This window comes from Dama dama, chromosome 9, assembly GCF_033118175.1.
Source record: "Dama dama isolate Ldn47 chromosome 9, ASM3311817v1, whole genome shotgun sequence".
NCBI lineage: Eukaryota > Metazoa > Chordata > Mammalia > Artiodactyla > Cervidae > Dama > Dama dama.
Genome location: NC_083689.1, coordinates 46,342,066 through 46,357,250, shown reverse-complemented (window position 1 = coordinate 46,357,250; position 15,185 = coordinate 46,342,066). Strand labels below are relative to the sequence as shown.

At 57.4% G+C, this 15,185-nt stretch overlaps 2 protein-coding genes across 2 annotated transcripts; one reads left to right on the top strand and one right to left on the bottom strand.

Moving 5' to 3' along the window:
* Positions 1-262: 262 nt before the first annotated feature.
* GPX4 (glutathione peroxidase 4) lies at positions 263-2,652 on the bottom strand. The gene is made up of 7 exons (XM_061151197.1): positions 2,499-2,652; positions 1,433-1,527; positions 1,211-1,355; positions 917-1,068; positions 782-806; positions 583-642; positions 263-510 (listed from the first exon to the last, which is right to left on the bottom strand). Exons 1-7 carry the CDS (start codon positions 2,580-2,582, stop codon positions 478-480), a joined length of 594 nt encoding a protein of 197 aa, XP_061007180.1. The 5' UTR covers positions 2,583-2,652; the 3' UTR covers positions 263-477.
* Positions 2,653-7,480: 4,828 nt separating this feature from the next.
* Positions 7,481-12,332, top strand: POLR2E (RNA polymerase II, I and III subunit E). The gene is made up of 7 exons (XM_061151196.1): positions 7,481-7,674; positions 9,111-9,285; positions 10,101-10,216; positions 10,565-10,645; positions 11,001-11,059; positions 11,172-11,250; positions 11,358-12,332. The coding sequence occupies exons 1-7, from the start codon at positions 7,618-7,620 to the stop codon at positions 11,421-11,423; spliced, it is 633 nt and encodes a 210-aa protein (XP_061007179.1). The 5' UTR covers positions 7,481-7,617; the 3' UTR covers positions 11,424-12,332.
* The last annotated feature ends 2,853 nt before the right edge of the window (positions 12,333-15,185 follow it).

Genomic DNA, 15,185 nt, shown 5'->3' with positions numbered 1-15,185 from the left:
CACGAGTCCAGGTCCCCTGATCTCCCACACCTGGGTACACTAGAGGAGACCAAGGCCACCTGGGCTGAGAGCAGCAGCCAATGAGGAGGCATTACCTCCCCCAGGATCAGCTCGCCTGGGCTGGGCTGGGCTGGGCTGGGCTGAGATTAACAACCCCAGGCAGAAGGACACGTGCAGCCCTCTGAACCCCGAAGGAACTCCACCTCCCACTTGCCCCCACCCTCTGAGCCCTGGGTTAGCAAAAGCCAGGAGCAAGCCAATCTGTGTTGTGTTGTACATTTTATTCCCACAAGGCAGTCAGGGGTGGGGTTGCCAAGCCGCAGCCAGGCCAAGGGACCTTCCTCCGGCAGGAGTGCACGCCAGGTTCTCGGGTCTGCCCCACCAGGGGCTGGTTTTCAGACAGACCGTCATAGGCACCAGGGGAAGGCTCCTCAGAACACAGGCAGCAGGCTTGGGTAGGGGCAGCACCTTGTGGAGCTAGAGGTAGCATGGCAAGTCCTTCTCTATCACCTGCGGGGGAGAAGGGGGTGAGGGGCGCCTTTTCCTGAGTCCCCCCAGCGGGCTCCCCGGACAGGCACCTACCAGGGGCTCTTCCATGGGACCGTACCGCTTCACCACACAGCCGTTCTTGTCAATGAGAAACTGCAAGGAGGCCACCGTGGGGCTGAGGTGAGCCAGTGGCCCCCAGCTGCCATCCCCATGGCTCTGGACTCTCAAAGCAGCACAGCTGTGGCTGGTGGTTGTGTCTGTCCACCCCGCCAGGGCATCTAACCCCCCTTACCTTGGTGAAGTTCCATTTGATGGCACTACAAGAGAAGCATGAGGTTGTGAGGAATCCCTTGACAGTTGCAGATCCCCCCTCCACTGCCCTGGGAAAGCCATCCTGTCCTCCCCCGTCCCCGCGTCCCCAACTCACTTTCCCAGCATGCCCCTCCCCTTGGGCTGGACTTTCATCCATTTCCACAGAGGGTGGGCGTCGTCCCCATTTACACAGATCTTGCTGAACATATCGAATTTGACGTTATAGCCAGCGGCGAACTCTTTGATCTCCGCATTACTCCCTGGCTCCTGTGTAGACCCAGGTTGGGGGGGGGGGGCGGTGAGTGGGGAGGGGCCTATACCCTCTTCAGTCCCGGCTTCCACAGACAGCTCCTCTCCCCAGCCAGCACAAAGGGACACACAGGGACATCCAGGGCCAGCCACGACGCACCTGCCTCCCAAACTGGTTGCAAGGGAAGGCCAGGATCCGTAAACCACACTCGGCGTATCGGGCGTGCAGGTCGACCAGCTGAGTGTAGTTTACTTCAGTCTTGCCTCATTGCGAGGCCACATTGGTGACGATGCACACGTGGCCCCTGGAGATGGGATGAGGCGGTCAGGTCAGGGCCACGACCTTACCCCCGCCGCCCCCACTAAGTGGGCAAGGACCCACCGGTACTTGTCCAGGTTAACCATGCGCCCGTCGATGTCCTTGGCTGAGAATTCATGCATGGAGCGAGCACAGCGCCAGTCGTCGCGGGACGCGCACTGCAAGGCAAGAGCTGGCTTAGCGGCCGACTGACCTCGGGGCGTGGCGCCCGCAGCCGCTCGCCCCACTCGCCCAGCCCAGGGTACCTAAGGGAGAAAAACCCGGGCCCTGGGACTAAGCAAAATGTGAGGCTCTTCCTCAAAGCCTCCCCTGTACAACAGGGCGCATTGGGCAGGAGTCATTGAAACCTAGGGAGGGCTCGGGACCCTGCCAGGTGCCCCAGCGGATGGGGGAGGCCGCTGGGTGTGGGGGCCTCTGTGCGCACCGGGTCTTGGGATTCAGTGGCGCAGCCGCTCTCCCCGGCCGGGGGTCCCGCCAGCCCAGGGCTCTCAGGAGCTGGCCTCCTCCGCCGGGGGCGCGCCCTCCTGCGACGGCATATCCGAGCCCTCCGCCTTCGGGGGGCTCGGCGCCGTCGCCCGGCCGGCAACCGGCGCCGCTGCCCGCGACGACCCGGGGAGCAGGCGGCTGCGCGGCCCATGCCCGCAGGTCTCTGACTGAACTTGTGCCCACCGAGAGCCGGGCCCCGGGGACAAAGGGCTGGTAGCCAAGGGCGCCAGGCCGCTCCTCTGTGACGCCACCGCAAGGGGCCCCGGGGCGCGCAGGGCGGGGGAGGGGCAGTGACGACCCGTGGCGCGTGATCCCGGATTTCCACCCCTTCGGCCGCCCCCGCTCTCCAAGCCGCAGTCGGAGAGCCAGAGGCCGACGGCGCCACCCGCAGCTGCCCCGATACAGCAGCCTGTGCGCGTCAGGGGCTTCCAACAGTGGGTTCCGACCGCCCAGCCCTGTCCCCGGCCCCCCGGACGCCGCCTCGGCCCCCGACCCACACTCGGACCGTGACCCCCGCCCGCGCTCTAGCCACGGTCCGGATGGCCGCGGAGGGGGCCGCTGGAGCCCCCCGCCCAAGGTCGCCAGAAGGCAGGTCGCGCGCCCGCCCAACGGCCCGCTGGCCGGCCGGCGGCGCCGCACTCACCATGGTGCCAGCCAGGCCCGGCGCAGCCACAGCCCCGCAAAGTAGCGCTGGCTTCAGCAGGCGATACAGACGGCTAAAGCTCATCTCGGCGGTGGGGGGCCCGGGAAAGCAGCGCTCCTCCCCTCGCCGAACCGGCCAATGGACGCGCGCCGGTGGGCCTCACCTCCCCGCCCTACGCCACGCCCAGCAACACTCTCACTGGTCGGATGCTCAGGCGTCGCAGACGCGTGCCCACACCAGCCAATGGGAGGCCGCAGTGAGGCTGGTGGGGCGGGGCCTGGGCCGGGCTGCGGTTTTTTCGCTATGTGTGACTGCGCATGCTCGTGCGCGGGCGGGTGGTCGCGTCCACGCAGGCGCCGCGGAGGTGGGTTGAGGACAGTTATCCGCACTGAAGGATGCCCGACAACTTGAGATACTACTGGAAGCCCGTGTCAGGGGATCGGGGTGGTGGGGGGAAAGGTTCGCTCGAACTCTCAGAAAACATGCCTCAGCTTACTGAAAACGTATTTGTTTCTTTAAAATGTAAATAAAACCACGCTGGGCGTCGGACTACCCCCACTTGGGCTGCGGTGTCGCTACGAGGGCCTGGAGGTCACCGTTGGCGACAGGCCCGGATGGCGGTGGCGCTGCCGCAGGATGCGCCATCAGCGCACGGCCTAAGGTCGCCGCCCTTGGACCTTAGCTTGGCTTAGCCGCTTATATAAGTGAACGTGAGCCTTGGGGGGGAAGGGAAGCTTAGGCAGTTACCTTGTGGTCCCGCCCCCTTCTCTGAGCGGACGCGCAGGTGTGTGCTTAGAAAGGAAAACACAAGACCAGAGGGATCTGCTGTCACTTCTAACGTGACACAGCACCAGTGCACGCGGTTGGGGACAGAGCGCCCACTGATCTGGCTCCTGGCGCATTTCCACTCGAGGCTCAGGCGTTGGGCCACCGCCCAGAGAGCAGGCCCACCCCATTCTCGGGACCTGAGTCACGGAATTCCACAGCCCAGCCCGCCTGACTGCCCCCCACCCCCAGCCGCGGAAGGACGTTGACCTGCGGTCAGGAGGATGGTTTCAGCTTGTGCTGGTCAGTTTCTCTCTTCTTGGATCCTCCCCGTGGACGTTTCTGCAGAGGCCTGGGGGCAGAACTGTTGGGGCTGGGCTCATTTGGGGGAACTCCCCCACACACATATACACACACACACCCTGCAACCTAGGCCTGCCCCAGGGGGCTTAGTAGGCCGCATTTGGTGGCAAAGGTGACAGGATCCCTGGGGCCAGGTTGCCACACTCCTGTCTTGCACAACAGCCTTCATGTACTTCTGCCTCTCAGCCTGATCAACCAGAGCCGGTGAGTTCTGAAGTCACATCTTTGCTGGAGCCCCCATTGTCTCAGCTTAGCTATCACTTCTCAGGAAATGCCCCCTCACTTCTGCCCTGGGTGGGGGGTGGGCAGCACTGGGTGTCAATGTCCACACCAGCCAGTCTGAGTGGCCCTTAGAATGACACAGCTGTTCCTAGTTTCCCTTATGATGGGATCTGTAACTTTGTCATGAAGATAGCCACCCTCTGCTTGGTTACTTGAGGGTTTCCAGGAAAATAGCTTAGGATGACTCCCCCTCCCCATGGAGCCCACTGCAGGGGAGACATGGGCAAGGTCTCATCCCATTCCTGACTTCATACCAGCTACAGTGAGAGCAGATGGGGCAGGACAAGCTGCCAGCTGTGGTTCCACTGGCTCTGGGAGGGCTTTGTGCCTGGGGATTCGCTGCTTTTCCAAACATTCCTCCCCTTACAGATCCTGGGGAAGCCCCAGCCAGGCTCCAGGAAGGCGCCCCTGTGGTGGCCTTTGAGTTTAAAATTCACATAACAACAACAAAAAATTCACATAACATAAAATTCACCATTTTCACCAAAGCGTACAGTAAAGTGATTTTTAGAATATTCATAATGTTGTGGGACCATCACCACTATCCAATTCCAGAACATTCTTATCACCCCAAAATAAACTCCATCCCCATTTGTAGTTACCCACCTCAACCCCTGGCACCCACCATCTATTCCTGTCCCCATTAAAATTCCTGTGAGTGGAATTAGACAGCACCTCTTTGCTTTCTGTGTCACTTATGTCATTCAAAAAGAAACCCTGTCCCCATTACCTGTCTCCTCAATCTCCCTACCTCAGCCCCTGACAACCATGAATCTACTCTGTCTGGGCAGATTTGCCTGTTCTGGACTGTTCACATCAATGGAGTCATATACTAGGTGGCCTCTTGTGTGAGGCTTCTCTCTATGAGCATCATGTTTTCAAGGTTCATCCACATTATAGTGTGTGTCAGTGCTTCCTTTCATGGCTGAGTAATATCCTATGATATGAATGGACTATATTGTGTTTACCCATGTATCCATTGATGACTATTGTGCTGTTGTACCATTTGGCTTTGTGATGCTGTATAAGACTTTTTGCGTGGCCGTATGTTTTCATTTCTCCTGGGCATGCACCCGGGAGTGGAATTGCTGGCTCACATGGTCACTTTAAGTGTTAAAAGGAGCTGCCAGGCTTCCCCACAGCTGCTGCTGGATTTCACATCCCTGGCCAGGAGTGTGGGGGTGGTGGCCTGATTTCTGACCCCTGGGCTCTGCCAACTGGCAGAGCTGCATGGTGGTGGGTTCCCAGGAGAAAGTTGCAACTCCATGTCCCATTGCTGAGGTCATGCAGTCACAAGCAGAATTCTGATTCATGGGCGATGGGGTGGGGCCCACCTGCTCCTGTGAGCCCATTCTCCCCTCTTCCCTGCCCCAAGTAACAGCAAGGTCACCTAACACCCCCTGCCACCCACACCTGGACTTTCCCTGGGTTACATCCAGGCTGCCCTCGGGAGCCTCCAGCAGTTCTGCCCCCTCCCCCACTCAGATTTGCCCATCAAAGACACTCTTTCTTCTGTCTTAAAACTCACTCTAGGACATCGCTGGTGGCTCAATGGTTAAGAATCCACCTGCCAATGCAGGAGACATGGGTTCGATCCCTGGTCCGGGAAGATCTAGCATGCTGGAGGGCAACTAAGCCTGTGCGTCACAACTGCTGAGTCCAGGCACCCTAGAGCCCATGCTCTGCAACAAGAGAAGCCACCGCAATAAGAAACTTGTGCACCACAACTAGAGAGTAGCCTCCACTCGCCACAACTAGAGAAAGCCTATGCTCAGCAGCTAATACCAATGCAGCCAAAAATAAATAAGATAAAACCCACTCTAGACCGCCTCTCTCCCTACTATATCCACATCTCCAATTTCTTGCCTCCCATAAAGAAAGAACCCCCCTCCCTGGATCTGCCCTGTGTGGTCCAGTCCAATCCCCTGCTCAGTCCGCAGACCTGCTTTGACAGCTGCTCCATTCCCCCCTCCTCCAGACACCTCCTTCACCTGGCTCCAGGATACCTGGTTTCTACCCACCCTCTATTCTGTTTCAGGAACACTTAGGTAGCACCAGCACCCTGCAATCTTCAGCCAAGTACATACGCAGTGGGTGCTGTTCTTGCCCCTGTTCTCTTGCCCCTGTTCTACAAAGGGGGAGGGGGACATTGAGGCACAGAGAGGTTAAGTAATGTGCCCAGGTCACACAGCCAGCACTGGAGCCCAGGTAGCCACATCTCTTTGCCTTCTGCTGTTTCCTCCCCTCCTCCCAGCCTCAGGGCTCAGGCCTGATTTCCCATGCGCTCCATGACCTCATCAGACTCTCAACTCCAGTCTGCACTGTGCGCCTACAACATCCATGTCAGTCTCCACTCCAAGCTCATCCTGAGTTTCAGGCTTGTACCCTGCTGTCCCCTGGATGTCTCCCCATAGGGTTCCCCAGGAGTCCCAAGCTCACCATGTCCAAGAGCTGCTCCTGATCTGCCTCCTACACCTCCCCAGCGAGGTCTGTTCTTCCTCCTCTGCTTGTCTCTGTCTCTCCACATCCTGTCCACCTACAGATCCTGTGAGCGCTGCCTTCCGGACACCCTGGACCTGCCTACAGCTCACCCTTCACTTGAAGCCTCGTCTATCTCTGGCCAGGATGGTCCCCCCTAGCCCACTCCTTGGTCTCCCTGTTTCTGCCCTGCGGAGATGCTGAAAATGGCTGCAAACAAAAACTTCTCAAACCCAACCAGCAAGAGCTCCCAGGATCTGCCCCACCTGACCCTCTGACCCACAGGCTTCCTTGCTGCCAACACACTAGGCCTCAGGGCCTTTGCACACACTGTACCCTCCACCTGATACACTTTCCTTAACATCCCCAGGGCTTCTACCCTCTCACCCTTTGGGTTTTTGCTGGAACCTTCCCTGACCACATTTGAGACTGCTCTATTTTTTCTTCCACAGCACTGTCTCCTTCTAACACGCTGTATCGTTTACTTATGTCCACTGTTTCTGTCCTGTCTCTCCCTGGCATTTAAGGATGCTTGGTCTGTTTTGTTCCCTGTCCCTTTGGCTCCTCATTAAATATTGAATCATTGAATTAATATATTACTGAATGAAAAGTTACTGACACAAGTAAGCTGGGCTGAGCAGGTCTGAGCAAACCTCCTGAATGAACTCGGAGGGGAAGGGCAGATGCAGAGGTTGTGCACTCTTGGGGGTCTGTGGCGTATCCAAGCAGGGGCTGGGCTGGGGCTCAGGGGACAGGAAAGGGGGAAAAGAGAGATGGGTGCATTTCATAAGCACCAGGAACTATACCAAGCTCCTCCCAAGTACGAGCATCTCTTTAGACCCTCTAAAATGGGGGACACGTTATTCTTTCCATTATGCAAAACGGAAAACGAAGGCTCCTCAGTCTCTCCAGAATCTAAACAGTCTCTCCAGCCTGGCGTTGAGCAAAAACCACCACTCCCGAGAGGCCTTGCGTCAAAGCATCGCGAGAACTTCCGAGGGGCGGGTGGGAGGTGCTGTTTGAAAGCTGCTCGCGCAACCAACCGCAGCTTTAGTAAGGCTAGGGCTGCCCTTGGCAGTGCCGCTCCCGAAGGTCGCTGTATTCAGGCGTTCGCCTGCGACAGCCCTGCACGGGTAGACGACGTATTGGGGGCCTGATCAGGACTGGGCGTAGGCACGGTGGGCGCGGGTCGTGCCGTTGGCAGGCGCTGTGTGTGAGAGCGGCGGCAATCATGGACGACGAGGAGGAGACATACCGGCTGTGGAAAATCCGCAAGACCATCATGCAGGTGAGCCGCGCGGGGGCCGCCCTCCTTGGAGAACACGGTGAGGACGGGCCTGGCTGTGCCAGACGAACTGGGCACGCGGCGGCCGAGGCGTGAACGGCGGGTGCGAGGGCCCGCTGATGGGGACGAGCCTCTTCACTCGCAGCCGCGCGGCTGGAGCGGAGGAGTCGAGCCCCAGAGCCCCCCAAGAAGGGGTCAGGATCTCGGTCGGCTGGAGGGAGGGAAGGCGGGAGATGCTGGGTCGCCGTGTGTTTGTGTTCCTGGAAGGTTGTGGTGTTATAGCCCCTGATCCTTGAAGTCCTTAATCAGTAAGAGTTGGTAACAGGCCAGACTAGAAGTTCAGGCAAGGCTTTGTTGGAGCTTATGCTGCAGCAGGAGGGAGCAAAAACAAGCAACAGGCACCCTTCCTAGCTCGTCTTGACTGGGGTGAGGGTGGGCGCGGGTCCAGGGGTCATACCAGAGTGATGAGTTGGGTGGTCTGCCCGCCCTCTGGGTGTTGCAGCGTGCAGGGATCACGCCTGGCACCCAGCTTTTGCTCCCAGCCCCTCAGAAGTGGCAGCGTAGTTTATGACTTTTTGTTGTTTATAATTTGCTCCAGCTGGGCAAGTGCACAGTTATTTTTAGTCCCACATAGTTTATGGGTATTCTCTTGCTGGAGGAGACATTTGTCCAAGTGCAGGCGCTGCAGCAAAGGGTCCCAGCTCCCAGTCTGTCTTACCAGCACCACCTTAAGTGCATAACGCGGAATCCCAGGTTCTTGACGGTGGAAGGAACCCTGGTGGGCTGGTCTGACCGCTGTCTGGTGGCTACTTAGATGCCTTGCCCACCAACTCTTTCTCAGTGTCACAGCAGTCATACCAGCTTTTTCTGTGTACCACATGCTTTAAGCTACCCTATGAGAGGGGTCCAGTGTGATGTCACAAAGACTTGGGGCCTTGATCAAGAGCACCCAGCCTCCTGGAAATCGTGCTGGAGCTAAGGCCAGGCCGTGACCCAGCCTCTCCAACGCTTGGCAGAGCTACCCAAGACAGGGCTGGAGCAGCTGCGCTTCTACCTGATGGTGTCGGGGCCTCGGGAGAGGAGACCCAGGTCTCTGAATGGAGACTCGGCGGGGGGTGGGGGATGTGGGCAGGGCTGGGTGGCATCTCCAACCTTCCTTTCTCTGTCTGGGTCCTCACCTAATCCGTGTGCTCACAGAGCCCCAGTTTCTGAGCAGGACCTTGAATTGCTGAGCCTCAGGCTTTCACTTGGTTTCCCAGCCAGCACCCTCCCAGCCTGCTGTACCTGTCAGACCTACGCCCTGGGGCCTGGCTCTGGACTCAACATCCTCCCTTGCATCTCAGGCCTTTCCCCAGTCTCCTCTGCGGTGGCCTCACCTACCGGAGCTCTGGCTGCTGTCCCACCTCCACTGTGTGATCACCTGCCCTTTCTCTTTGCAGCTGTGCCACGACCGTGGCTACCTGGTGACCCAGGACGAGCTGGACCAGACGCTGGAGGAGTTCAAGGCCCAGTTTGGGGACAAGCCCAGTGAAGGGCGGCCGAGGCGCACGGACCTCACGGTTCTAGTGGCGCACAACGATGACCCCACCGACCAGATGTTTGTCTTCTTCCCAGGTGAGGGCTGCTCGGGGCCAGCTCACAACAGCCACCTGCTGTGCGCCCCAGAATCAGGCACCCACCCTCATCCTTCTGCCCCCTGCCCTCCTTGCTGTGGGGACCCCTTCTCCAGCTTCCCTCTTCTCGATCACCCACCCATTCTCTCTGGGCCTAGAGATCACATTTCCAAATACAGTTTCATTCTGAGATTCTAGGGCCAGGATCCCAACAGAGGGACTTTGGGGGCAGAGTGGGTTAGTGGAATGGGAAGTGAGGAGAGCAGCTTGAGGGGGCGGACGTACTGCACACAGACCCTGGGGCTGCCTTAGGCGCTGACCTGCTGGGCTCCTAGGGTCCAGCTGTTCTGTGGCAGGCCCTGCCTGCTGCCAAGATCGTGAGGACCCCCACTGCTGCAGCATGGAGATGGGTGATATGTGTCTGGCAGGACCATGCTGTCTGGGTCATCTCACCTCAGCTCATCTCTGAGAACCCCAGCCCTTGTCTCATGAACCCCCAGACTACACCACTTAATCCAGGGCTTCCCAAACCTCAGAGCCACTGAGCCCTGGGCAAGCCCAGACTCCCAGACCCCACTTCCAGAAGAGGTCCCTGAGGTCCAAGGGGCCCAGGGCACCTGTCAGCTCCCATGTGACCTGGAGGCAGCCATCCCCCCAATTCTGGGAACCAGTTGCCTGGTTCTTGCTTTGCACACGGGGAGGCTGAGGCCCGAGAGTGGGAGTGGCACCGCAGTGCCTTGGCAGAGCCAGGTTAGAACCTGGGTGCCCGACTGGAAGGGGCCCCACAGCACTGACCAGCCTGTGCTCTGCCTGCAGAGGAGCCCAAGGTGGGCATCAAGACCATCAAGGTGTACTGTCAGCGCATGCAGGAGGAGAACATCACGCGTGCCCTCATTGTGGTGCAGCAGGGCATGACGCCCTCTGCCAAGCAGGTAAGCCTGCCCCGCTGGGGTGGGACGGAGCCCGGCCAGCACCTCTGTCCCCAGGCCCAGGGACCGGCTGCCGCACTAGCTCCCAGCAACTCTCGGAGCATCCTGACAGGTGCTCACCTTTCTTGATGTGAGACCAAGGCCTTATTACTGTGCTGAGATCCTGGGCGGAGTTGGATGGGGTTTCCCAATTTATGATGCGAGATGTCTTTCTGAGCCACAAGGGTAAACCCTGCTCCACTTCCAGGGTGCCAGCTGCCCACAAGGAGGAGCTGGGTTAGGGCGGGCCTGGGGGCCACACGGGGGCGGGCGGCCACCCCTGCTGCACTTGAGGGTTGACGTCTCTTCCAGTCCCTGGTTGACATGGCACCCAAGTACATCTTGGAGCAGTTTCTGCAGCAGGAGCTGCTCATCAACATCACAGAGCACGAGGTAACTGTGCGGGGTCTCGGGTGGGATGAGACTGGAGACCCACCCCCCAGCCCCTCACCTTTTCAGGAACAGCATACGTCTGGGGACCCCCCAGTGTGGAAAGAAGGTAGGGGGACCCAGCCTTCAGTCAGGAGTTGGGGGGCAGGGTGCAGTTTCTATCTCCCCTGGAGCCCTGGGTCCTTGGATTGTGCACTGTGGCCCATCTGCAGGGCAGGTGTGTAGGCTCCAGACACCCACTCCTTCCCTCCCAGTGTGGAATCAGGACTGGCGCAGACACCTGGAGCCCGAGCTGTACCCCTCCCCTGGGGGCTCCCGGGGTCTGTTGCCCCATGGAAACCGGGTTCTCTTCTCACAGCTGGTCCCGGAGCATGTGGTCATGACCAAGGAAGAGGTGACGGAGCTGCTGGCCCGGTAGTATCCTTTCTGGCCCCTGACTGGGCCCAGCTCCTCTCCCCACCCTGCCTTTCACCCCAACCCCAGACCCCCAGTCAGTCCAGCAAGGCCTTTTCCCTGACCTGCTACCCAGTAAACTCCGAGAGAACCAGCTGCCCAGGATCCAGGCAGGAGACCCTGTGGCACGGTACTTTGGGATAAAGCGCGGACAGGTAAGAAGCCATCCCAGGGTGGATCTAGAGCCAGGGCTTCTGGGCAGGGTGGAGGGAACCCCAGGCTGCTGCTCCTGCACTGCTCCAGCTCTGCTTTCTGCCCCTAGGTGGTGAAGATCATCCGGCCGAGCGAGACTGCGGGCAGGTACATCACCTACCGGCTGGTACAGTAGCTGCCTGAGGACAGACAGCTGGCGTCGAGGGGCCAGGCAGTGGCGTTCATCCCACTCCTGTGAGCGTGCCCCACCACTTCCCTCTCTGGAGGCAGCCCCAGTTCCGGCCTGGTTGTGCCCAGCTTCTGTGACGAACAGTCACAGATCACATGATTAACTGCCTGTTTCTCTCCCAGCATGTCCCCTGGGGGACAGAGAGACGGTCGTGACCACCCCCTCACCCCACCCCACTCCCGCCGCTCCTGGCCAGGAGTGTGGGAGCTGGTTGCCTTGGGAAGCTTGCCTCTGCTCCCCCTGGATCCTAGGGCACTTTGCCTCATGCCTTGGATCTGCCTTTCCTGGGCTGAGAGTCCCTGCAGCCTCTCCTGGATGCCAAGCCCTGGCCTTGGATCCCAGCTGATGGTGCCTCTGGAGGGGCCAGGACACCTCAGGGTGGCCCGGCATTCTCTGGTCTCCCCTTGCTGTGTCCCCCATGGTGGCCCTGATGCTGCCTGTCCAGGGGCTCTGAGGACAGTGGTGGTGAGATGGAAACTGGGATTTGGTTGCTTTGGAATGCTGGGCATCTTAAACAATTAAAGCTATTTTGAGTAATAAGTTCACTCATCTGAAGACCAAGGCAAAACAACATTGGGTTTGCTGTGAGCAGCCTTGCTCAGGCTCTAGGCCACTCCACAGAGTCACTGCCCACTTCCCCTGGAGGGGTGACAGGGGTGGGGCTCCAGCATGCCCTCTAGCTTTGCTTCTTGGTGCTCTTGTTCCATAGAAGTTGGAGGTCACACTACCTAGTTTTCCTCTATACTAACTTCAGAGGCCTCCCTCCCCAGGCTAAGTGCCATTGTTTGTATTTTTAATTAATAGCTTTGTTGACACGAGATCTACGTACCATACAGTTCACCCGTTTAAAGTTCATGGTTCTGTGATTGTTAGTACATGCACAGTTGTGCACCACAGTCAACTGTGGAACATTCCATCACCCTAAAAGAAAGCCCCATCCTGTTAGCAGTCACCCCAGCCCAACTACCACTAACTCTGTCAATCTGCCTGTTCTGGACGTTTCCCATCAGTGGAATCACACCCTGTGTGTCCTTCTGTGTCTGCTTCTTTCCTGAGCATCGTGTTCTCAGGGTCTGTCCACATGGTAGCGAATGTCAGGGCTTCTCTCCTCTTCCTGGCTGAGGGACGCTCCTGTGTGTGGACACTGTGTTTCTTTGGTTGATGGACCTGGGTTATTTCCATTGTGAGTAGTGTTGCTCTGAGCGTCCAGGTACACATTGCTGTGGTTGTATTTATTTTTCTGGGTGTGGTGTGTACCTTGGAGTAGAATTAGTCTTGATAGAAGCTCTGGTCACCCTTTGGAGAAAGCTGTCAGACTGTCTTTCCTGTGGCTGCCCCGTTTCTCATTCCTGAGCCCCATAGAGAGGTCCCAGTGTCTCCACCTCCTTGCCAACACTGGTTCTTATGGCCTGGGGGACGGGGAGGGGGTACAGGGTGGCCAGTGGTGGCGCTGTGGTTCCAGTTCCCTTGCCAGGTGCTGGTGGTGGTGAGCATGGGGGCTTGCCAGCTGTCTGTGGGTTACCTGATATGTGTCTGTGCACAGGTCCTTTGCCTCTTGTGTAACTGGGTTATTTGTCTTCCATTACTGAGTTTTAGGGGTTCTTTATGTATCCTAGGCACAAATTACAAAACAGTTCTCCCATGTTTTGTATTTCTTAGGAGTCCCCATGTAGTGTTTTTCTGACTGCCTTGGGTCTTAGTTGCGGCATGTGTGGGATGTTAGTTCCCCAACCAGGGATCAAACCACCGCCTGCTGCGCTGGCAGGTGGATTCTCAACCACTGGACCCCAGGGACGTCCATCCCCCTGCAGTCTTTATTTGTGGGTCTCAAATTCTGGGTTTACTCCTGGGCATTGTGTGACCTGGAGTGATTACTTTCCCACAGACAGATGGTGCTCTTGATGCTGTTTATTGAGGAATAATGCTGCCCTGAGTTTCTACTCTCTTGTAGTGAATGCATAGACCCACGTATGTGTTGAGGTCCTCTTTTCATTGATAAATTTAGGTGGGTTTTTTTTTATTTCATTTATTTTTAATTGGAGGATGATTGCTTTACAATACTGTGTTGGTTTCTGCCACACATCAACATGAATCAGCCATAGGTATGTATATGCCCCCTCCCTCTGGAACATCCCTCCCCAAAACCTAGGTTTTATTTTATTTTTTTTTAAACCTAGGTTTTAAAATCATAATTTTACAGTACATCTTAACAGGCAAACAGGTCTCCCCTTTCTCCAAAACAGACGTACGTTGTTTTCCAAAACTGTCTCAGCCAGAATAAGCCAGATGTAGAGGGACAAATTCTGTCTGATTCCATTTACCTGGAATCTCTAAGGAGTCAGGTCCACAGAGACAGAAGTAGTTGGTGCTGCAGGGCCAGGGACTGGGAGGAGAGAGGGAGTTGGTGTTTCCTGGGGACCAGAGTTTCAGTTTGGGAAGATGAGAACGTTCTGGAGATGATGGTGGGGATGGTTGCACAACTGTGTGCATGTGCTGTGCTTGTGAACTGTGCAAGTTAAAATGGTGGAAACAGTAAACATGTAGTTTACAGTCTTGGATGTTCATAGATTTTTACTCTTGCTAATGAACTCTAGAATCAGTGCATTGATTCCCTGAAACTCCTTTTCTGGTTGGGGGCTTAGTGGGGGGGGGGGGGGGGGCGCTGGGTGCAGGCCTGTCCACAGGTTGGGGCCTCAGATGCAAGGTGTGGACGTTACACCAGGGGTACCAGCTCTCCTTTGGGGCCCCCCCAACCCCTGCTTGTTGCTTGGTTCAGCTGCCTGCAAGTCCCTGAAATTGGTCCAGACACCAGCCTCAGAGCTTCAGGAAGTGGGGCCCTTCCCCTAATTGAGCCTGAAGGTGGCACAGCCTGTTAAAGTCCTTTGGTGGGGTTGCATCCAGAACTGTTTGCAGGCCAAGCTGGGCTCCTTGCAGGCACTTGGGTGCCTGGAGCAGGGTGCTTATCTTACCTCCTTCATGGAGAAGTGGAGAGCCCCTCTGCCCTGAGGAGTAGCTGGAAGTGTTCATAGATCTATTCACTCATTATTGTTTTAAAAGCTTATGGGTCAGCACACTTGTTCTGTAAAGGCCAGAGGGTGAGTGTCTTGGCTGTGCTGTCCAGGTGGCCTTGCTGCAATTATTCAACTCTGCTGCAGGGCAGAAGTGGCCACAGGTCACATGCAACCAGAGGGTACAGCCTGGGCCTTTATCTTTGTTTGCAAAACTGTAGGCCGCCTTCTGAGCTCTCAGGACGCTTAGGCAGGGGCAGAGCTCTGACCACCACAGCTGGTTTTACCTAAGCTTGGGGAGGACTGCTGTTTTGGAGGGCTGTCCTGTCAGAAAAGGAGGCCTAGCTGGTTTTACCATGATGGGGTGTGAATCCATGTCGTTCATCTCGTGAGTAGTTGGGTCTCTGCTTAGCCATCCCTGGCCCTCCAGGATAAACCTGTAGGAATGGAGGCAGAGCCTCGCCTCTTCCTGGCTACGCTGTCTCGGACAGTGGCTACTGTCTCCCTGAGGCTCTTCAGTCCGTGTGGGTTTCCTGAGCCAGGAGTGCAGGGAAGAGGTGCCTTGTGTCTATGTCCCATGGCCACCTGGGTTCACACGCCCTATGGGGTTGCCCTGCCGTGTGGTGGAATTTCTATTCACAGCTTCCCCAGCGAGGAGCTGGAAACATTGCTCAGGCTGCTGCTGCCAGAGGAGGCAGGC